Below are 24135 nucleotides of genomic sequence, written 5' to 3'. Positions count from 1 at the left end.
AGAAAGAGAGAGAGAGAGAGAGAGAGAGAGAGGGAGAGAGAGAGAGAGAGAGAGAGAGAGAGAGGATCCCAAGCAGGCTCCAGTGCAGAGCCTGACATGGGGCTCAAACCCACGAACCATGAAGTCATGGCCTAAGCTGAAATCAATAGTCAGATGCTTAACCGACTGAGCCACCCAGGTGTCCCGGATCCTGGTCAACATTTATGTCTCATCTTGAGCATGTCTTTTCTCACGTCTTAACTCAGGAATGGAGCTCAGGCCTCAAACGCTAAGTTTCCCCATGGTAGCATTTCTGTAGTTCCTGAGGGCTCAAAACAGCAAAAACAGCTCCCTTCCCAAACTGACATCTTTGATATTTGCATTTTCCTTTGGCTAAAATAGGGTAGAATCCCAGCAGAAAACAATAAACTCCTCTGAAAATTGCCCTTCGCAGCTGGGTCAGATCAGATCAAAGAAGAACGCTGAGGCACGGCTCATCTAAAACCTCAAATGATTCATTATTTCAGTAAAGCAGCCAACTCCTCCTTGAATGTAAATTATTCTCTTTTTCCTTCTTCCCTGTTTAATGTGGAGAATACCAGAGGCTGTGTTATTCAGGGCCGAGGCCTTTTGTAATTACTTCAGACGTTAGCGCATAAGGACACAACAAAGCTGGGGAGAAGGCCGGCCGGCACGGTGGGTAATTTTGTTTTGTCTAGCAGCAATTTTTTTTTGAAACATGTGTTATTAAAGGGAGGGTTTAAACACACATGCGCGCGCGCGCGCACGCGCACACACACACACACACACACACACACACACACACGCCGAAGGCGGGACTCTATGCTGGTATTTTCCAAACTTGGGCAAGGAAAAGGTAAGCCAGGAGCGTGTGCTTCTCTCTTCCCCAAGACCAGCAAAGTGGACTTACTGTCGGTAGCTGTAGGCAATGTCAGCAAACTGCTTCCGTCTTGCTCGATACACAGGATCCTTAAAACCCTAGAAGAGAGGAGACACTTGACTTCTCAAGGCTTGGGCAGAGAGGCCTAGCATGTCCCTGCGGGATTTGAATGGGGGCTCGTGAGCTCTGACAGCCCCGCTCTCCTTCCTCAGCTTCTTGATAAACAAACAGGTACATGCTTGCTGCTACTGCAATTTTTTAAAATAGTATTTATTGGGTCTTTATTATATGCCTGTCTATGTGTGCTAGGGACTTACTTTATCTGTAAGTCCCACAAAAATCTTGCATGGTAGCTCAGTATGATTATCCTCATGCATCCAGCATAAACAGTGGCCCAGGAAAAGGAGTCAGGCAAAGATGAGACGAGGGTTTGAAGCACCCAGTTTCATGCTGTTTTCATTACAGTTCAGGGTCAACCTTTATCCCGCAGCAGGGGCTCACTTGAGAAATCAATCTCAATATAGAAAAATGAAGATAATCATTTCTCCTTTGAGGCTCACCCACCGGCAGGCAGCCTTTCCCCCAACAATCATAAGCAGCATGTTTCATATATATATATATATATATATATATATATATATATAATTTATTTGAGGGGGGGCATGTGAGTGGGGGAGGGGCAGAGAGAGAGGAAGAGAGAGAGACTCCCAAGCGGGCTCCACACTCAGCATGGAGCCTGACGCGGGGCTCGATCCCACAAACCGTGAGATCATGACTGGAGCCAAGGTCAAGAGTCAGATGCTCAACTGACTGAATCACCCGGGCACCCCCATAAGCAGCATATTTCTGAAGAGTGGAAAGAAGCCAAGGGTGTCTTTCAGTGTTGGTGGGGCATATACCTTAGTCAGAGATGAGCCCAATTAATTAAAAGGGCATTTTCCCTGCACTTTCTTCTAGGAGTCCTATGGTTTAAGGTCTTGCACTTAAGTCTTTAATCCATTTCAAGTTAATTTTTGCAAGGGGTGTCAGATAGGCATCTAATTTCATTCTTTTGCATGTGAACATCTGGTTTTCCCAACTCCATTTACTGAAGAGACTATCATCCATTCCCCATTGAGTATTCTTGGCTCCCTTGTCAACTATTAGCTGTCTGCATATGCATGGCTTTACTTCTGGGCTCTCAACTCTGTTCCATTGGTCAATTTTTGCCGGTACCATACTGTTTTGATTTGTATAGCTTTGTAATATAATTTGAAATCAAGACATGTGACACCTCCACCTTTGTTCTTCTTTCTCAAGAAGGATTGCTTCTTGACAATAATTTTTCTGGATATAACTCCAGAAGTACAAGCAACAAAGTAAAAGTCAACCAGTAGGACTATGTCAAACTAATACTTTTGCACTGTAAAAGAAACAACCAACCAAATGAAAAGGCAACCAACGGAACGTGAAAAAAATATTGCAAACCGTATATCTAATATAAGGTAAATACCTAAAATATATAAGTAACTCATACAACGCAGCCCTAAGTTTTCCATTTAAAAAATAAGCCATAGAACCGAATAGACATTTTCTAAAGACGAAATACACGTAGTCAGTAAGTACCTGAGAAGACGCCCAACACTCATCTTCAGGGAAATGTAAATCTAAACCACAATGAGATACCACCTGACACCTTTTAGAATGGCTATCATCATAAAGACAAGAGAGAATGAGTGAGGATATGGAAGAAAGGGAACCCTCACGTACTGCATACGGGAATGTATATTGGTGTAGCCACTATGGAAAACAGTATGAAGGTTCCTCAAAAAATTAAATACAGAACTACCATATGAACCAGCAGTCTCACTTCTGGGTTTCCATCTAGAGGAAATGAAAATAAGATCTTGAAGAGATGTCTATATTCCATGTTCATTGTAGCATTTCTCACAATAGCCAACATATGGAAACAACCTAAGTGTCTGTCAATAGACGAAAGGATGAAGAAGATGTACCCATATATATCACATGTATTATAATATATAATATATAGTATAGTAATATCATACAGATATATATCCTACCACTCAACCATAAAAGAAGGAAATCCTGCCACTTCCGACAACATGGATGACTCGTGAAGTTATTATGCCAAGTAAGTCAGACAGAGAAATACAAATACTGCATTATCTTACTTCTATGTAAAATTGAAAAAAAGCTGAATTCATAGAAGCAAAGTCGAATGGTGGTTGCCAGGGGCTGGGGTGGGAGAAATGAGCAGATGTTGGTCAAAGGGTACAGACTTGCAACTGTAAGATGAGTAAGTTCTGGAAATGTAATGTACAGCATAGTAGCTATAATTAATAATACTGTATTATATACTTGGAAGTTGGTAACAGAGTAGATCTTAAATATTCTCATCACACACACACACACACACACACGCACACACACACACACACACACACAAATGGCAATCATGTGAAGCGACAGAGGTGTTAACTAACCTTACTGTTATAATCATTTTGCGATATATATGTGTATCAAATCATCACGTTATACACTTTAAAGTTACACAATGTTATGTGTCAATTATACTTAATAAACCTGGAAAGGGAGGGGGGGTATTTTACCAAAAAAATGATAGTGTCTGAATTTTAGAAAAACAAGAGACTAGCATCACCACTAGAACTTACTTTGTTCATTCCAAGAATTTCCCAATAAGGGAGGACCTCTACCACCTGCCCCACCTTCCCTTCAAACCAAGGTGTTGATGAATCATAAACAAGGGCTTGCATCACGGAGTGTCATATTTAGAGAAGTATTTTTAAAGGATAAGTACTCCCTGATTTTTAGATATTGTTTTCTTGTTTTGTCTTGTCTGATTGGCTGGTTGGTTGGTTATTTTGTTGTTGTTGTCGTCATTGGTTTCAATCCGTCTGCCAGCAGTTCCAAAGAACCAGGGTCCATATATATATGTAATCTGAGAGTCTGTAGCATAGAGTCCGCCACACAGAAAGAACTACAAACACTTGTTGAAAGAGGGAAAGAAGGAAGGAGGAAGGGATGATCAGAGGGAGGGAGGGAAGAAAGAATTTCTTAGTTTGCTTCTTAAGATATATTTTCAGAAAGAGAAATCTAAATGTTTCACAGCAGAAAATTAAAATTACTACGTATTCTTATTCCAAATTCAAATCCCAAGTAAATTAAGTGATTATTCAGTTTGGAAAACATTCCATGACACAGTTATTACAAAATATAGCTCTTCAGTTTTCCTCACAGTGCTGAATGGTTTGGAGTCATTAATTACAGGAAGGAAGGCTTAGGAATCTGAAAACTTAAAACTACCCTTGGTGCCCTTCTATTGGATGAAGATAAGTTGCCTTGGGATGATGCAGTAAGTAAACTGGGCACCATGATTTGATTTCCAAGCAGCACTGAATGCATCCCTTTAGGAGCCTGCCTACCGGGCTAAAGGAAGAACACATCTCCACAGTTAGGACTCAAAATATGAACTTAATACTTGCCAATCATTAAGGTTTGGTGGACCACAGTCATCCTCACCTACAAGTCTTATTTAACAGCCTGTAATAGGGGCGCCTGGGTGGTTCAGTCGGTTGAGCGACCGACTTCGGCTCAGGTCATGATCTCACGGTTTGTGAGTTCGAGCCCCACATCAGGCTCTGTGCTGACAGCTCACAGTCTGGAGCCTGCTTCTGATTCTGTGTCTCCCTCTCTCTCTGCCCCTCCCCCACTCATGCTCTGTCTCTCTCTGTCTGAAAAATAAATAAACATAAAAAAAATTTAAAAAAATTACAGTCTGTAATAAATGGCTCTCCCCAGCCCTTAAGTATACAGCATAGACTTTTGCACCTATAAGCCGTCTTGGAGAATATTTCTATATTTTGATCAAGATATGAGAAAAATGAAGCCCACGGAGCACCTCCATGGGAGTTTTCTGTTTGCACCATGGCTGACGAGCTGAGGTTTGAGGGTTGCGGCAGGAAACCAGAGGGATGAGGGAAGATCTCCCTTAACCAGTGGATTTTCACTTCATCATGCTGCCTCCAGGAGTGAGAAGCCCATGACAATCTCTCTGCCCTATTCGGCTCTTTATCTTTGATCTGTAATGTACGTTGTCTAGGTAGTTTGAAGATATTTTCATCAGTGGAAAAAAAATCTTAATATAAAATTGCATATCCAGGAGGTATCAACTATGATGGAGGGAATGTACAAATGAAGTGATGGAAAACGTACACCAGGGCCTAACAAACGTTACAAAAATGAGAGAGTAACTTTGATTTTTCTATACTATTTATGCTTTTGAGGTTTTGTACTGTATGGATTTCTTTTATAATTAGTAAAAAAAGTAAAATAGCATTAGAAATCCCATCTCAAATCATTGTGAGGAAGCGACAGAAGATTCACATGCTGAGATACATCGATACACGTACATATATACTTTTCTACACAGAGTTTCCACAGGGAACGTTTCTAACCACAGTCCCTTCCAGCTCAAAGTGCCTAAGAAGTTCATTATCAGCCGTCAAGAACCCCCCCCCCCCCCCCCAACCACCACCACCACCAACCAGGCTGCAAGGACTTTTGTTCTCTCGGTTGCCAGGGAAAGGGAGCTGTGGCCCTGAAGTCCATCTGTTGGCGGTTTGGTCTTGATCCTTTGGGCAGCCAGATGACCACAGGATCTCTGCAGCCATGCACAGTACACTCTGAATTAAGCTTCAGTTGATGATGACTAATCATCCTGTCTCAATTAAGCTAATAGCAGCAATTTCAGTAGCACTGCATGTAATTTATTTATAATCACCCTGTCTCAATTAAGCTAATAGCAGCAATTTTGGTTGCACTGCGTGTAACCAAGTATGTTTTGACAGGAAAATATATTGTTGGTGAAGGAGGAGTGGGGAAGGGGGGGGGAAGGCGTGGAAGGGACAAAGTGGAGGGAATTCTACAGGAGGCAGTCTACATGCAATCACTTTCCTAAATCTCAGCATTTTTGTGACTTGGATGTTGACGTGTGTGGTTCTGTTTTTGCGGGGATTTCAGGGAGCAGGTAACCGTACGGAAAAGTCTTCTGGGTATTTCATACTGAGCTTTTCATGTTACCCTTTCTTGATATCATGGCTGAGGTTAAATCTCAGAAATGCCATCTTTAGACTAGCAAGAACAGGGGTTTTCAAGTCAGGCAGGCTGGGTGGATTACTAACCCCAGTCACTAGGAGCTTGGCTTGAGGTTGGCCAGTTCGATTCTCAGAGCCTACGTTTCTTCATCAGTAGAGTGAGACTGTTAGCCCCAGTTCCCTCGTGGTGTTGGGTGGGTTAGAGTAGGTAAGGTACGCAGGGCACCAAGTAAAACTCTGAACACAAAGGAGACAATCAAAAAATGACACATTTGTGCAAAATGGTGGAAAATTCAAAAGCTGAGAAGTCTGGTTCAGCACATAAAAAGGATAGAGTCTGGAAAGGGTCATTGAGCCCCATCACCCATGGTTGGGCCTTCTAAACAGCATCTGTACAATTCTTTCTTTCCTATTTATATTCCATCTATGCCAACAATGAGAGACTTTTTGCATTCCATCAGCCCCACACCAAGTGGAGAAAGGATGGTACACAGGAGACAAGAGTCTCAAAGTGGTTTAGTAACTGCCATTGCCATCCTGCAGACCCCGCCCAGAGACGTGCAAACCAATAGACCAGGGCAGCACCAACAACAGCCCCGCCCCTTGCCCACTCTCTGTTGCTGGCCGTGCCTACCACCTATAAAGCCACAAAGTCCGTTTTGGAAAGGATTCAGATACCTGGTTGCCCAAGCCAATAACCTGAGAGTCATTGTTTTACTTCTCTCCTCCTCTCTTCCTTCATATCCCATAACCAATCTTTGTCCATTCTTCCTTCCAAATATCTTAAGTCTGTCCTTTTTACTTTATCCTCACTGCTGTCCCTTCGTTCAGGACCCCATCACTTCTTGCCTGGGCTAGCACAACTGCTTTCCAAGTGGACTTTCTTTGTGTCCTTTCCATACCTCCCCCCTCATGCGGCCCCGGTAGATTTGCAATGTACAGATCTGGTGCAGTCACTCTCATCTTTAAAAACTCTCAATGGCTTCTCATCAATTTAAGGGTAAAGTCCAAAATTTTTAACCCAGTCCACAAGGCGTTATGCAATCTGGCTTTTCCTACATTTCCAATTCTGTGTTGAACTACAGTGGTAGTCCTGCATACTATGTCCCAAATTTGTCCCAGTTGGTTTTATTTTTATTCTTTAAACCCACCAGGCTTTTTGCCACATCAAGGCCTTTACACATGCTGTTCCCTGTTATTGAAATACCCTTCCCCATTCTTCTAGACCAATAAGCTACTAATTGGCCTTTCCATCTGGTTCAATTGCAGTTTATAGACCTTCTTTGCTTTTTTCCAAACTTATTGATTTTCCCCTACAATACACTTTCTCAACAACCTGAGCGTTTCTCCTTTCACACAATCATTATACTTGTTAATATCATTAAACTCAGGACTCTGTTAGTCTTACTTATCACTAGATTTTTAAGTGCATGGCATAACTCAGCGTACTTCTGGGTAGGAGCTGTTAAAAAATTACGCAAAAAAAATTACCATGTGCCTTTCCAAAGTCACATTAGATCATTGCCTAACAAGTTCACGGTAAGCTCTAGAGGCATGTATATCTGTCTGATGGGCAATTTACTACTTAGTAAGGCCCAGATTCTTCAGGGTTAGATGCCAACTTACAGAAGATGGGCAAGTAGCAGAAAATTTATTTTATGATCAAGTTGCAAATGATTTATGTCCAGTAGATAAAAGCACTCACAGTTATGGCTTTCTTGCCTTTGAGAGCATTAATCACTTGTGTCTCCATCTCCGTGGTCTTGCTCCAGCCCTCAATTTTTCAATGACCATCCATAATTTACTCTCTTATAGCTTCCTTTGCACCAACATCGTCATCTTGCTGGTTCCCTCGCTGCTGAGCTAATAGATTTTTGACCGATGTTGACTACATACCTGCATGACAGTTGTTTTTACTTTTTTGAAAATTATGTTTGGACAGAGCAACTTAGTAGGAGGGCCACAAGTCTTTGATAACTGGCCGGCATCTTTAGAATAGACTTTAATGGGGCCTTCGGGTGGAGAATTTTAATTGGCAGAAAGGAAGAGGAGAGGAGTACTAGAATGATAGCCCTCCACTCAGGGAAGAGCAAGGCTCTTTCTGGAGAGAAGAGAAACTCCGTACCTACATCTGAAAGACTGAAAAACAGTTTGAGACCTTTGGATAGTAGAAGAAATAACACAGATGCACAGTACTGCTGATTGATATTTTCTCCACCATAAAGCACCCCCTCATGTGAATCTTCAGTCTAGACACTGGTGTAGGTGCCAGTGGAGCTGGCATAGGGAGCTCTGGGGTTAGGATCTGTGTGGCCAAGGCTGCTGGTGCTCCCGAAGGTCTGTGTCTCATCCCTCTTTCAGAGAACATTGCTAACCCACATTTCTCAGTCTTCTTTGAAGTTCCTAGCGGCTATGTGACTGGGCTGCAGTCAATGAAATTTGAGTGAAGGATGTGAGTCACCTCCAGACATGGCCCACAGAAACCACCTGGGAGCAATTGTCTCACTTTTCCCAGGTGCTGGCAGAAAAATAAAAGGGTCTGAGACTTGGAGGAAGGTATGGCCCTGAAGTGGAAGGGGCTTAGTCTCTGCAAGACTGTGTGGAGAAATCTCCCTACTGGCTTACGCTGGAAATACACCTTCAGTTAATCCATGGTGATTTGGGGATTGTTTGATCAGCGGTTAGCCTACCCTAGTTGTTAGAAGACTCCACTCACCTCTCCCTCTTTCCAGAAGTCCTCCCTAACCATTCCGGTCCACAGTGATAGTACATGCTGTCTGACTCATTAAACCTGGTGTCTAATCGTCTACTTTTTGTGTGTTATGATTTAAACTAAATATTACCCAAACTGCGTTCCATGGAACACTACCATTTTAGATAATATCGCTAGGTATTCCATTAAAAAGGGGTTCCATCAGTAAAAAAAAGTTTGAGAAACATTAGGTTGAACGAGTTCATGTTTACGGGACTTTCCAACATCCCTAATGAGATCACGGGACTTGCATATGCTTCAAATGGGGCTCTTGCATATACTGTTTCTCCCTTTGATCATGGAAAAAATTTTTTCATAGATTATAGTTTGGGAAACATGCATATGCCCCTTTCACGTGTGTGTGTGTGTGTGTGTGTGTGTGTGCGCACGTGTATCTGTCTTATGCCTTTACAAGTCATGAGGAAGTGAATTTATTTTTCTCTGACAGTCTGTGCTCAAAGTATAAAGCACAGCACACACAGTTCTATGACATCAGTGTCAGAAAACTTAGCCTGGGGAAGGGGCCAGTGGAAGCGACGTCTTCAGGGAGGCCAGCATATGAGCTAGGCCGTAGAAAACGAACAGAGGTTTGCCAGCAGGGCAAGAACAGGTGAGAGGATAAGGAAAATTACCCCAGGTGAAGGAGACAACAGGGACAGGACCACAGACGCTGGGGAACAGGCAGAGAAAGAGTCCGTTTGAGAACGGAAATCAAACAGACCACTTGGATTCTGTCTACCAAGCTTACAGTTGTATCCCCGTCACCTCTGGCACCCCTTTGGGAAGAGCGGACACCCCTTTTCCCTCCACCCCACAACTGGAGGCCCCAGGAGGGCAGAGGTCATGCCGTATTAATCATTTCAGCCCCCTTTCCTTTACATAGCCTGGGAGGCGGCTCACGTATACGTGAGGCCACACGGCCGTCTCTGTCTGAGACTTCTCTGAAAATCGGAAAGCGCAACCCTCCCAGGATGGATGGTTATAACACCGAAATTTTAAAAATGCAGGGAGAGCATTTAGCACAGTGCCGGCACACAGTCCACGCTCAAGAAACATTTGCTATGAATGTCACTCGCTTAGTAAATGCCTGGGGAAGGAAGAAAGGGGAGACACAGGCAACAAAGGAAAGAAGGCAGTGTGCACGGGGTGGAATGCAGCTCTTAATTTATTTTCCCACTTGGCCAACGCACACAGGCAGATGCCCTTTACCCTCTGGGGCAGGAACAATCCTTCCTTGGCCGCATTCTTCAGAGTGGCTGTTTTGGAGGCCTTGAAGTGAGATATTGGGTCAAACGTCAGTGCACACTGCCAAGGGCAGGGGAGCATGCTGCGAACCTGGTACAGAGCGGAACAGAGGGTCCTTTCGGGAAGAACACCGCCACTCCTCACACATGGCAGCCAGGGCCTGTGAGCACTCTGGAGGGTTTACTCTGTCCTTGGCCCATCAGTTCCCAGGATCTGATGAAAAGCCACAAGAAGGAACACAGAGAGCCTGGCCTCCTCATCGGGAGGACCGTGTACCAGACAGATGGGGTTTTTTTTATGATAAAATTCATCACAGTGAGAGGCCAGGGAAACAAAGATAGGGGCTGGGTCTGTAAGGAGAAATGAATTCTAGAGAATTCTAAGACCAGCTTATCTACCTGAGGAGACACAAGGATAAAGGGAGGGAAATGTCCATGTCTGTGACCTCTTCCCTCTTTCCTGGCCATACTCGTTCCCCCAAGTGAGCAGTGAGTGTGACCAGCAGAAGGGTCTTGGGTCATGGCAGGAGGTATGGAGGCTGGTAAGATGGGCTAATTTTCCATTGACTGGGTCAAGGTGGCCAGACAGGTCTTCCAGGGGAACAATATCTTTGCAGATGCTTTGCTCCCAAGGCCCACGGCCGAAGACCTGTCAGTGGGGATCTAGAACCTCTCTTGGCTCAGGTCTGCCGCCCCCAGGAGCCACAGGAGAAGGCTGCACCATCCCCAGGAAGGTGAATGGGGATCCAGCTTTATTTTGGAGGGCATAAGGTACTGAAGTATATATATTAGGAGACTGAACTACAATTTCTATCCCTAGACTAAGTAGTTTCACAAGGAAGCATCAAGGAAGCTATGGAGAGCCCACATCAAGATACCCAGGCAAGCAAATTATTGTCCTAGGGAAAGACTAGAAACTTCCTAAATGCTTGCCATTGGGGGCTGCTTAGTAAGTTATGGCAATGCACAAAAATTATATATATAATAATTTTATGATATATATAATTTAATAATATGTATTAATTTCTAAATAATAGAAAGAGAGGGGGAAAGAGATGTGGAGAAGAGAAAGGGAGCACACCAAAATTAACACTGATTGTTTCCGGACAGTGTGACAATAGGGGATAATTTTTTTCAATTTTGATGTGTGGGTGTCAGGAGGGAACTCGCCTCTGTTTCTAAAATAGTTTCTCATTGTAAAAAAAAAATGCAGAATACTACCAAGAGGAAAAGGGAAATAACTGGAATTATGGGTGATCTTCATTTTCCTCTCATGCTTTTCTGTATTTTTGAGTCCACTATCAGGGGTTTACTATTTGAGTTAGAATAAGCAACACTTGATCATATTTGAAAAGGCCAGCCTACTCCAGAAATAGGTCTCTCTTTGTCTCTGAGAAAGCACCAGTGTTTCTGCCACTGGCTAGACCTTTGTCTTTGGCACCATGAGGACTGGATTAGGAATCTTAAAACCCAAAGCTTAGCATGGGACCTTGGAAAAGTCATTTACTCTCACTGGGCCTCAATGAATCTACCTGTAAAATGGGAACATCTGCTTTGCTTACTGCAAAGAGCCTTTGTGAAGAGCAAGTTCACGATTCACTCAACTGTAAAGACCCACAGAGATGTAAGAAAACCGCTGAAATGCAGACACTCTCACTGAGTTCCACTAAACCACTGTAATGAAACAGCTTCCAAGTCATTTAAAGATTAAGGAGCCATCTACCTGGGCAGAGAGTAAGTGACAGACGATATGACTGTGGCACTTTTCAGCTATGGAGGCTGTCAGAACTGGTCCTGACCCTGAGTGCAGCCTGAGCTGCTCCCCCTCCCCAAACCCCTGCACCACACACAAAAATGGTGATAAAGTCCCCCCACCCTGGGCCTTTTCTCAGAAACCAGTAAAGAACAACCTGCTCCCCTGCCCACAGGACATGGGATGCAGTCTGACTTCTTTGTCTGGTATATCAGACCTTTTAAAATCTGACCCTCACACCTCATGCACCAGTCAGCCATTCCAAAATATTCCAGATACTTTCAGGACTCTGAGCCTTCACATATACTGTTCCCTCAGCATCTTCTACTCAGTTTGGGGGATCCAGTTCCAATGTCACCTCTCCTCACTGCCCTGCTGTACCTGGCAGAGTTGTTAGTGGTTTACTGTTTCCCAAACACTTGAACTGAACCTCTTTAATTGTACAAAGCCAGAAAGATGATTTACATGTGTGTGTGTGTGTGTGTGTGTGTGCAAACACACACCTACATCCATATATTATACATAAACAATAACTTCTGGAGGCCGATCCATATTTGCTCCAACAATAAAAATGACCATGATAATGATGGTGCTGATGATGTACAAGAAGACACCCTCCAGATGTCTGTAGTACAAGCAAACAAATGAAGACACATTGCTGGGGATCAGGGAGGGGAGTAGGGGCAGGGAGGGGTGGGCTGAAAGGATCTCATGGGAAGGACCACAGACACGGGGACTCACAGGGTGGTCTGCATCCAGTTCTGCTCCATAGCTGAGGATCTGGTTGGCAAATCTGTCGAGCTCTTGAATGGTTCTTGGGAACCAGGGCACTGAAACACAGAGAGGGCAACATCCTGAGTAGGGGATTGGCAGGACATGGTCGAAGGTCAGAAGCATGGGATCAGCCCCAATTAGACAAACCAGTGAGGGGGCAAGTGGGCTCCCCAAATTACTATAATTCAAAAGTTGACTCCCATTTTCCTTGGAAACTAATTTCTTAAAATTTCAGCCTTGTTCAAGTGTAACTGACAGATAAAATTATAAGATATTTAAAGTGTACATCGTTGTGATTTGACATAGGTATACATTGTGAAAGCATTTCCCCCATCTAGTCAATTAACATATCCGTCAACTCACACATATTTACCTTTGGGGGTTAGTACAAATATTTAAGCTCTACTCTCTCAGCAAATTTCAGTTATATAATACAGTGTTATCAACCACAGTCACCACGTTTTACAGTAGGTCCTCAGACCTTATCTACCTTATAGCTGAAATAAACCCTTTTACCAACCTCTCCCTATTTTCCCCAGCCCCCAGCCCTTGGCAATCACTAATCTGTTGTCTGTTTCTATGAGTTTCGTGCCTTTTTTTTTAAAGGTTCCATACGTAAGAGATACCATGCATTATTTGTGTTTCTCTGACTTATTTCACTTAGCACCTTGGAAAAATAATTTGAAAACATATTCTCAAGCATATTCTCTTTCCTGGAGATTTTCTCTGAATTTCCTCAAAATTTGCCTCCCTCCTACCTCTAATAGCAAAGGGGAGTGGTTTTTTATAGTTTTCTTTAGTGGCAGAATATTGCATGTAACCCCAGAATATAAATTAGATAAAACCAGAGCTGTTCTGTCTTAAGCAAGGGAGCCTATCTCATGACCCCATCTTCTTAACACATGCTTCCCTCACAAAGACTTCCAGGCATCCTGGCAGAATCTTTTGATGCCAAAGCCAATTTGAAAGTCACTGGTGAAACAGAATGGAGTCAGTCAGTCTAGGATCGGACAGCACTTCATAGTACCTAGAGAATCTGCAGGCTTGCTTTTGGAGCAGCCTAGTGGGGGAGTAGATCAGGCCTGGGCTTGTGGTCTACAGAGAAGACCCCCTGGGGGTGGAATTGCCCCGGGAATAAACAGAGACTAGGACATTTGGATTGTAAGGTCCATGAGGGTAGGAACCATAAGTGCACTGTAGTTCAACTGCATGGAGGAGAGGGAGGTCATGAGGGAGGGAGGGAGAGAGCAAGGAAGAAAAGAAGAAAGAAAGGGAAGGAGCGGTAGAGGCAGGAGGAAGGAAAGATGGAAGGAAGGATGAATGGAAGGAAGGAAAGGAGGAAGGAAGGAAGGAAGGAAGGAAGGGAAAGGAAGGAAGAAAGGAAGGAAGGAAGGAAAGGAGAAAGGAAGGAAGGAAGGAAGGAAGGAAGGAAGGAAGCCTGGTTGTGCTAACCTGTAAGGTAACTCACAACAGTAACTGTCATCCATGGAGCATCAAGTCTGATCTAGTTGCTATTTCTGAAGTATCTCCAAAATAAGGAAGGCACAGTGACCCCTATTGTACAGACTGCACAGCTCTGAAAGTCCAAATAACTAGTTGAAGACCACACAGGAAGTAAGAGACAGAAAAACAGAGCCAAAGAGGACATGGGAGGCAGGGAGAGCTGTGAAGTGAGGTCCAGCCATCCAATGCTTCCCCTGAAATGAGGTTTAGAGAAAAGATGCTGAACTTGTAGTCAGTAAGGTCTGGCTTGGAATCCAGGCTCCATCTACCTACTTTTCCTCTCTGTGCCTCAGTCCTAACTGTAAAAATGGCAATAATAACAACAGTAATAGGAAGAAGATGTTTCTTGAGGCCTAACCATGTGGCATCCACTATGCTTACTATTTTGGTTCAATATCTCTTTTAATCTGAGTATCACAGTGAGGAGTCAATAAGAATGTAGGCAAAGGGCTGGCCCAGTGTCTAGCCCATAAAAGGTAGCTTTCCATCTCTGGCACCTTCTTTCTGATTCTGGCCCAGCTCAGGTCAGGAGGGAAAGGGCATGCATGCCATCTAGTGGCCAGCCTGGGGAAATGCCAGCCATGATGTATACATAGAAGCATCAGGTAAGAATCTTCCACATTCCACCAAAACAAGACGCTTACTTCAACAGCATTCATAAAGATCCATTTAGAGAGCTGTTTCCATAGATAAGAGGTGCAAAGCTCTCTACTGCCTATGGTAGTGATAAAAACTAGCACTGAGTGCCATTCTAAATATTTAACCTGTGAGGCGGGTAGTCTCCCACGTTACCAATGAGGAAACTGAGGTACAGAGAGGTTAAGTGGCAAACCCAAATACCTAACTGCCAGGAAACAGAGGAGGTCAGGATTCAAACTCAGGCCTGGATGACTTGGTGCCTTCCGTCCTGACCATGAATCCATCCTGCCGCTTTGGGGAGTTACAGGGAGCACATTGTTAGCTGGCCTCCGGAGCCTGACTGCCTGATTGTCCTTTCAGTTTCCCAGCTGGAGGTTTCCATGCCCTTACAGCCCAGCCCACTGCTCAAGGGTGGCTCTCTGTGGTGATAGGCACAGGAACAGACACTGCAGGAATATTCCAGGAGCTAAGGCTTATACAGCACTTGCTTTGTGCCAGGCGCTGTCTTAGACACACTACATGTAGCACCTCACCCAATCCGCATAATAACCCCAAGAGGTAGGCGTTATTATTATCCCCATTTCACAGATGAGGACAAGGAGGAACAGAGAGGATAAGTCTCTGAGTCCCAGAGTCTCAGAGGATAAGACCTTCTGAGTCCCAACTGCCGGACTTTGGAGTCTGGGACGACATCACCAGGCGCGGCTCACCCAGCATGGCACCTGGCTTCCCACTTTGTCTCCTGAACTTTTCTCCAGGCTTTCCTTTCTCCTTGAGTCCACTGCTTCCCCCTGTACAATGGATCTCTGTTGTTGGCACTGAAAATGGGGTCTACCCCTTACTCAGGTTTGGAAGGACTTCAGAAAGGACACCTTATTGTAGGGCTCGGGATCCCCTCTGAGACCATTCCTGCTTCCCCAGAATGTTGCCGTCCCATCAACTCTCTCCCAAGGCATCTTTTCCCCATGTCATCATTATCTCTCTTGCTTGGGAGTCATCCATAGCTCCAGCGGTCACAGTTGCCCCAGAGACAGGACAAGCCAGCCCTGTCTTGCTCCCCCACTTTCTGACTCTGGTCACCCTTAACCTCGTCGAAGTAGATTCTACAAATATGTGTTCAGCACCGACTACTACCAGACACTAGACACTGAGGGAGTCTTCACTCCTGTGGTGCTTCCATTCTAGTGGGTATGGGTGACAAGAAAGAAATTATAAAGAAATTTAAATAGATACCAATGCCAGGAAGTTCCTGAACTCAGGAGATGGAGAGGAAGGGGGACACTACTTCCTATGTCATCCTGTGGCTCCAGACCCCAGAACGAGGGCCTTGGCAACTTGATGTCGTCTTCCCATTGCTCAAGGGGATCTGGGAGAGCTAGAGTCTGTCGTCAGTTCAGAGCTGGCTCCCTGTCTGACTTAGGGAGAGTCAGTCTAGCAATCGTCAGGGGCCTGGGCAACAAAGCCAGACAGCTTAGGCTGGAATGTTGTCACTCTACTTACTATCTGTGCCACTCAGAACAAATTATTAAATCTTTTTGTGCCTCGGTCTCCCTATCTGTAAAATGGAGATAATAATAGCACTATAAAGTACCACTTTATAGGAACGGTACAAGGTTGAATGAGTTAATATACGTGATTCACTGAGCACAGTACTGGCACATAGTAAATACTATTATTGTTCACCTGCAAGCTCCAGGAATTTTTTTAACACTCTGTCCTTAGTTCAGCGTAGCACAGAGAGCAGAGTTGAAAGTCTTCCAGCAGGACTAGAAAGTAGGCCACTTATTTTGTTGTGTAATTGTGCAAGTATTTTATCTCTCGGAGCCTTAGTTTTTATTCCACCATATCGGTTAGAAGCATCTTTCTATATTATTGCATTAAATACTACAGCCAATGTGATACAGTTAAGTGGTCCACAGCAAGTGCTTATCTGTATTAACCATTAGGGTGACAGAGATTTTAATGATGATGATAAAAAGGAAGAAAAAGGAGGAAGAAGAGCAGGAGGGGGAAGGGAAGGAGGGAGAGGAGGAGGAGGAAGAGGAAAGAAGGGAAACTGGAGTCAGAAGCCCATTGGCAATCAAGCTCCAGTATTAATAGGCTTTCTAATCTTGGGCCTCAGTTTCCCCTTCTGGAATCCTTGCTGGAATCCTCTTTGGGTTTGGGTTTTCAGCCCCACAGAATGCCGGTGAAGGGCTGAGGCTGGTGAGAGGGGACATGGAGACACGCTTCCAGGGACTTACTGGGTCAATCTTGCTTGCTTCTGGAAGCATAACCACGGTTCCCAAAATGCATTGCACCTCCCACTTCCCTTGCTCCTCTCACCAAGAGAACAAGGTTCTACTCCACAGAAGCCTTTTCCTACCTTGATTCAGAGCTGTGCGAGCCTGCAGGCTCCCCACTGAACGCCAGAGGGCAGCAGAATCAGTATATTTTTAGCTCTGGCTGATTTCTTCCCCCCCCCCCCCAACCCCTCCTCCAAAGGGAGAACACTTGTTGGACCACATGGCTCAGTTCAGACTTCTTGGTCGAAACGAAAAAATAATCAGAGAACCTGAGAAGGTGGCAAAACCTCAAAGGATTCAAGGTTTGGCCAAGAGAAGACAAAGGCAGAAGCCACCCACCAGGCCCCAAGCCCTTGTCACAGAGACTGTGAGGGACCCCCAGACAGCGCCATGAGCCTGTGGGGGGCTCACCCATGTCCAGGGGCCTCTGGTACCTTCTGGGCCTTGTCACCACCCAGAAGAGGCCCAGGACACAGCCAGGTTGGAGCAGCAGCAAAGCTCGGTTGGTTAATCATATCGGCTTCAGAGCCAAACTGCTTGGGTCCAAACCTGGCCTCTGCTACTGTGAAACTTCGGGACTTCCGGCAAAGTCCTCCAGTGTCCCATTGGTAAAAAGACTAGAGTAAATGTATGCACTTCAGAGTGTGTGAGGATTAAATGAGCTAATGCACGAATAGTGCTCAGAACCGGGCTTGGCACACAGCAAGTGCTTTATAAGGATTTGGTTTTATTATAATCATTGTAGGAGGCCAAGTGACAAGGAGCGATAAGTCCGGTACAGTCTCTCTCCAGGCAGCAGCCCAGCCCTACCTTTAAATCTGTTCCCTGTCCCCTCCCCAGGTCCCACGTGAGGTTAAAGCATCACCTCCCAGAGGCCGCTCAGTACAGCCAATGTGTCATCTGAGGTGGAAGGAAGACACAGGCCAGGCCTCACAACTAAGAGGAGTTCACCAGCCACCACCTTGGAGAGCAGGACAAGGTTTAAGGAAATGAGACCCAAGAGAGGCGAGTGCAAGCTGTTGGGAATGGGGGAAGCAAGGTTCTGACATGGCTCACTTCCTAGGGAAGAGGCCCACTCAGCAAGGCCGGAAGCAAGCAGTGTGGCAGAGGGACACCAGGTCCTAAAGGAGACTAAAGCGGACCCCAGACAAAACAGGACCAAGCCTTTACATTTTTATATGAAGCCTACAATTAAAAAAAAAAAAATTGTTTATTTACTTTTGAGACAGAGAGAAACAGAGCATGAAAGGGGGAGGGGCAGAGAGAGGGAGGGAGACACAGAATCCGAAACAGGCTCCAGGCTCCGAGCTGTCAGCACAGCGCCTGACACAGGGCTCAAACCTAGGAACCGCGACATCATGACCTGAGCCGAAGTCAGACGCTTAACCGACTGAGTTACCCAGGCGCCCCTACACTTTTTCTTTTTACAGTCTATTCTGTTTATTTCTTGCACTGTTACATATATATTTACATACGTAAGTCACATATATTTATGTATGTATCAGAGTTCAGAGCCATTACATGTCTATATGTCTAAGTGCCTCGACCTTGATGAAGCAGGTGTCCTGCAGGAGCAGGGGTCCCTTGTCTATAGCTGATGACACTCACCCGGCCCAGGAGTCAGAGAGGCTGTCAGGATCCAGGGAAGGCGGACTGGTTGCAAACCCAGCTGGAAAGCCTACATCGCATACCGTGCAAAGGGCGTGCACATCCTGGACTTGAAGCCAGCAGGTCTGTGTTCAAATTTCATCTCTCCCACCCATAAGCTCTGTGACTCTGAGCAAGTCACTTGGTTCCCAAGCCTCTGGCTTCTCATCTGTGAAATGGGCGAGGCAGCCAAACCCTGGCTGGCTTCTTCGGTTGAGGGGAGAAGCAACCGGCTCACCGTAGGTCGATCTGTCACCCTTACACGTGAATTCACAAGCAGAACCCAGAGACACCTGTCTGGTTAAGCAGGGTCGCACAGGCCGCTGGCGGGAGGGTCAGAGTTCACACCTGTGCCCCTGTCCTCTACACCTGGGATCTTCCGATTTTCCCAGCCAAAAGTTACAGCTACATTTTTCCCTTTGAGGTTAATTTTTTTAATGTTTATTTATCCTTGAGAGACAGCCCGTGAGCAGGGGAGGGGTGGAGAGAGGGAAACAGAGGATCCAAAGCAGGCTCTGTACTGACAGCAATGAGCCCGATTCTTTGGGGCTCGAACTCACAAACCATGAGACCATAACCTGAGCCCGACGCTCAACCGACTGAGCCACCCAGGTGCCCCCGAAGTTAATTTTTTAAGAGCTGAGTCTGCACCAGATACTGTGCTAAGCGCTTCACTTCCATCGTCTGTTTTCATTCTCAAAACAATGCTAGGAGGTAGACATTATTTCCACCTTACTGATGAGCAAACTGAGGCTCACGGAGGGAAAGGGACTTTTTCGAGATGACGGAGCTCACTGGAAATGAGGACTCTGCAACTCCCGCTGTGCTGGGCAAGCTCAGAATAAGGTGGGGAGGGGGGCGGGTGCTGTGTCTTAGATTCCAGATCTTCTACCTGGAGAGGGAAAGGGGGCAACGAGCTAAAGCAGGAATCTAAAGCGCTTGAAGCAAATCCCTCGGACAGCCTCAGGTCCTCCCCATCTCCCATCCCAAACCTCCCTGGATTTGGGGATAGGAACTCTTTAACACCAAAGTTCTCAGCTCCTCAAAGACACCTTCACTTTTCCATTCTCTTCTTCAGGGTCGGCGGCGGGCCTCTCCCCCACCCCGGCCAGTGCTGGGAATAGAGACTGACCCCAGCGACCCACGCCTCCGTCTTGAAAAGTTAAATCAGATTAGCTCATTAATGACCTTTGCAAATATCTCCATGGTGGGCTGGCCTCTGAGGGCCCCTCGCCTGCCTCACGGGCCGCTGGGCTCGGCGTTAATGAATGACTTGGGCAGGCTGGTGCAACAGAGGCCCTCTGTGAAGTCAGAGGCACTGGAGGGGGCGCAGATCATTAATAAATATTGATTTGGCTCCAGGGGAAGCAGCCTGCAGGAGAGCCGGCCCTGGACACCCACGTCGTGGTCTCGTTAAGTCGGGGTCAACTGCTCAGCCCGGACGCCAAGGGGTGGCTGGCTCAGGAGTACTCCTGAGCAACAGGCCCCCGCGGGCCTGGAGGGAGCCTGCTTCCTGGCCAACGGGTCAGAGGAGGCCTATTAAATTTATAGCAGTTCAAGGTGCAGGCTGAGTCCCACGAACCCCCTCTGTCCACCAGACGTTCACCAGCCCCAGGGTCCAGCCAGTGAGGCACCCAGCCTTGCCCCAGACTTCTGCCTCCAGCCAGCTCAGGGAGGGCAATAAATCCTCCTTTCCTGGGCCCAAAATAGAAGGGTGTTTTCACTCCCTCTTCCCAGGCTCCTGGATGTCTCCTCTGAGGCAATGGCCTCCAGCCTCACAGAGAAGCGTTGGTGTGCCGATCCCAACAGGGAGAAGGTAGAGTGCCAACACCCTGCAGGATGAAGGCTTTGGAGGGTTTTATTTTTTCTCTTTTAAGGTGCTTCGACTTTCTTTCCCGGTAAGAAATGCCCCGCAGAAAGGTCTTGGCAAGAACGGGTGAGCCAAATGCTGGCTGATGGTGCCGAGTTAGTTCCTGCGTCCTCCTGGGCAGAGCGGAGGCGCGGAGGGCTCAGGGTGCACCTGTATCGGTGACATGATGGCAAAGCTTCTGACCTCTGCGTCCCCACGTTAAAATGAGAATGAGAACCAGGCAAATAAAAGGACCCAGGCATGAAGCAAAGGGGCAAGAAGGGATGAAAGGCTGTTCAAATAAATCAGTGATGGAATGAGTGAATGGATACGCGTGAAATCATGAATAAATAAAAGAACGGCCTGCAGAATCCTTTATTCCAATCTCCACCTTAAGCTGGAACTATCCTCGCAATATCCTCTCTAAGATTCCATGTATCTTATAAACATATCCACTGGCGAGTTGCCCACTATGTCCCCAGATACCGAGTCGTGTTTTCTGAGAGCCTTCCTTGCACACCTGCCACCTACCCCTGCGGTTATGGCCGACCTACCTTGAGACGAACAGACTACATCTAAAGCCTCTTCCACAGTATGTCTGTCTCCCTCCACGTGTCCCTCCCTGACCCTGCTCCCCCTTCTCCCCACCACGCCCCAAACTGGCTTCAGTGCACCTCTTAAGTGCTCCTGTTGCAAACCACACTTTCCTAATCCTGCCCGCATCGTGCCACATAGGAACCACTAGATTATAAGATACACGGGTCTCAGCACCGTGTGTATCCTTTTTCCCACCCTCCCCATCCTGTGACTGGCACCGAATGGGGGCTCAATGAATATGAATTGCGCAAATGAATGATCAACTGAATTAGGGCATAAATGTGAATGAAAGAGGAGAAGGTGGCAAAGCTGACTGTGATTTTTGAGAAAGAGTAGTAAAAGAATATGAAAGGAAACCCCAAGAGTCAGAATCTTAATAAGTAAGAGCCACATAATTTACAAAATGCTAAGGAAAGAGAGAATGCCAGGGGTAGCATGGTCAAGCACTACAAAAGTTTCAAAAGGAGTGAAAACAACAAAAAAAGAGGCTACTGGTTTGGGTAATGGGTGTTGTTAGAATGGTAAGGAAGAAGAGAAGAAAAAAGAAGGAAGGGAGAAGAGAGGGAGGGAGGGAGGGAGGGAAGAAGGAGGGAACCTGTATGAGAAGCTGGCCTTCTGTCTCTTAGAACAGTGCCATTTCCAATATAACACACAGCCAAGTGGATTATGGTAAGCATCACAATCACGTTCATAGGAAGTGATACTTGGAAATGAGAGGTCATTCCCAGCGCCCCTCCTATCATCTCACACATGAAGTTGTCTCCCCGGCTGCCAGGTGAGGCTGGATCCAGCGAGGGGGTGGCTGCCGCCAACTCTCTATATATTATTAGCCTGGCCAGTGTCCAGACCCACGGAGCTGGGGGTGTCAAATAGCCCGAGAGTAGGCTGGCGTTGTAGATCATAGAGCCCCTCCCTACCGAGGCTTAAGGATGTCTAAGCTCAGGGGCTATTCAACTCAAGCAAGTTCAACCCATAGCACACCATAACCTTCAGAGTATCTTGCATGATCTTCCCCATAAGTTCTAAAAAATGGCCAGGTCAGTCTCAGCTCTATTTCACCTATGAGAAAGAAGAGGTAATGAGGCCACCCAGCTGGCAGGGGGTCACACGGGAGTCAAATCTAGCAGGCGGTGTACAGAATAGGAGTCCAAATCCTAATTCTTGCCTCTAAATTCATGGCTTTTTCTGAGTTGCTATCATGGTCCCTCAGTCCAACATGAATGGCCAATCAACACTGTTACAATCATTTCATATTCTCTTAGTACCTCCTCCAACCGAGGGAACACACCTGCCACCCAGAGGAAAGATATTTGACAGGGTAAACTTGAATGGCTGCCTGGAGTGTGGAGTCTTCATTGTTCCGAAAGATGCACTGCGTCTCATCTCCTAATATGGAAAATGACAATAATGTCATCTGTTTGCTCTAGCTGAGGTGGCCGTTGCAAAGCTTAACTGAAACAACCTAATAGGAAAGAATTTTGAAAACACTGGACTTGGCATGCAAATGAGGGATCCCACCTTAGAAAGAGAGCCTGCTTCTAAATTTCTGATCTTCATTAGCATTTCCCAGCCTGGCAAATGGACTGGGCTGTAGAAAGAGCATTTGCCCTGGACCTTCCCTCACAGGTGAATGGAGCTGCCTCTAACCCACCGCAAAGGAGCCGCCCTATGCTGACAACCCCAAGAGTTGCTTCAGCTCAAGGCTTGGTACACACCCCCTGCTTTGCTTACTCTCTTAGGAGTGTGTCGGCTTGTATCAATGAGGCATTTTGCTGGAATAAAAGTCTCATCCCCAGCTGCCATGACTTATGACAACATCAATGCATCCTGCAAGCTTCCAGGTAGACTGAAAAAGGCTATCAATCCTGTGTGTTTTTACAAACATAAAGATCCTTGGTCCCATGCAGACCCAGGGCCACAAGCACCTATAGCCCTGAGATGTGCCCTTTGGGGCGAAGGGAAATGCACCAGAGATGATTTGGAAGGGGGAAGAGGACAGAGGGAAGGCAGAAGCACAGAACAGAAGAGCAAAGGAAGGGAGAAAGGAAAGGCTACCACGGGCAGTGGGAATGGGGAAACTTCCAGCCATCTGGACCCCCCACCAGCCCTAAACTGGCTTCTCTCAAAGGGTCCTTAACTCCTGGACCACGACCCCTTGGAAAATCACTCTTGAAAAATATGCATGCACACGTATGTGTACCGTCTTGCCCACAATCCCAGGGGCTTTTCAGACTCCTGCAAGGAGTCCCATCCTTCCTCCACTGTCGATCGGTCTGAGACCTCAGGCTTCTCAGGGGAGCACTACTGGAGCAGCAAGGGGGCCCGAAGACGGAGCTGTGAGCGGGGGCGGAGGGGCAGTGTCCGGGGTAGGACTGAGTAATAATGCTGCTCTTGTCTTCTCACAACATATGTTCCCTTAAATCATTGCTTCAGGCATTGATCCAAATAAAAAAGACAAAATCAGAAATGCCCCCAGGCCAGACAGATAGAAACAGGTAAACAGACAGACGAATAAATATATAAATAGCCCTTCCACTCCCCACAGAAAATACAGTTGTACCGGAAGTCTGGACTCCCTCTGCTTCCACACCAGGATTCCCATCGTTACCACAACTTGAACAAAATCCACCAGATGTCCATTTGCTCTTGGAAAATAACCCCAAACAGATACATTTCTAGGAAGGTGATAATCCTATACCTCCGTCTAGCCAAGACATTCTGTCCGTCTGCTTCTCCTGGCTGCAATCTGCCTCCATGTAGGAATTTTCCATCCCCCTCTAAATGTAATGTCATGCAGAAGACTCAAAGGGAAAGGTAAAAGGATTAGTAGATTGATCGATGGAAGATATTAATGCTCTTTCATGTTGGGTTGAAGAAGGATTTGAGGTCATCAGGAGAGAGGGTAGCAAGAGAATAGATCTCAAGTATTCAAAAGACTCTCTGGATTAAAATCCTATTAAAGTCACATCAGCTCCTCCAGGAGGCATTTTAGAAGGTTGGAGTCTCTTTAACATGTCACCATAATTAACCTTCCCTTAAGCTGTTTTGGGTGGGGAACTTTGGCAATTAAGAAACTGGAAACTTTCATTCTCTAT

General features: G+C 46.0%; 1 protein-coding gene across 2 annotated transcripts in view; it reads right to left on the bottom strand.

Annotated features, from left to right (window-relative positions):
* Window positions 1-20: 20 nt before the first annotated feature.
* Window positions 21-24135, bottom strand: part of LOC125918020 (phenylalanine-4-hydroxylase-like) — a 49510-nt gene continuing 25395 nt past the window's right edge. The window contains exons 4-5 of one of the 2 annotated variants that reach the window (XM_049624078.1): window positions 12488-12576; window positions 21-978 (exon numbers count right to left, since the gene is read on the bottom strand). In XM_049624078.1, coding sequence (XP_049480035.1) covers window positions 907-978; window positions 12488-12576 — 161 coding nt within the window. In that variant the 3' untranslated portion in view covers window positions 21-906. Of the gene's footprint in view, window positions 979-12057; window positions 12577-24135 lie in introns of those variants that run through there. The other variant, XM_049624077.1, reaches the window with a different exon arrangement.

The sequence above is a fragment of the Panthera uncia genome, unplaced genomic scaffold, assembly GCF_023721935.1.
Source record: "Panthera uncia isolate 11264 unplaced genomic scaffold, Puncia_PCG_1.0 HiC_scaffold_380, whole genome shotgun sequence".
In the NCBI taxonomy this organism is placed as follows: Eukaryota; Metazoa; Chordata; class Mammalia; order Carnivora; family Felidae; genus Panthera; species Panthera uncia.
The sequence above is the reverse complement of the archived record's forward strand: the minus strand, read 5'-3'. Positions and strand labels throughout refer to the sequence as shown.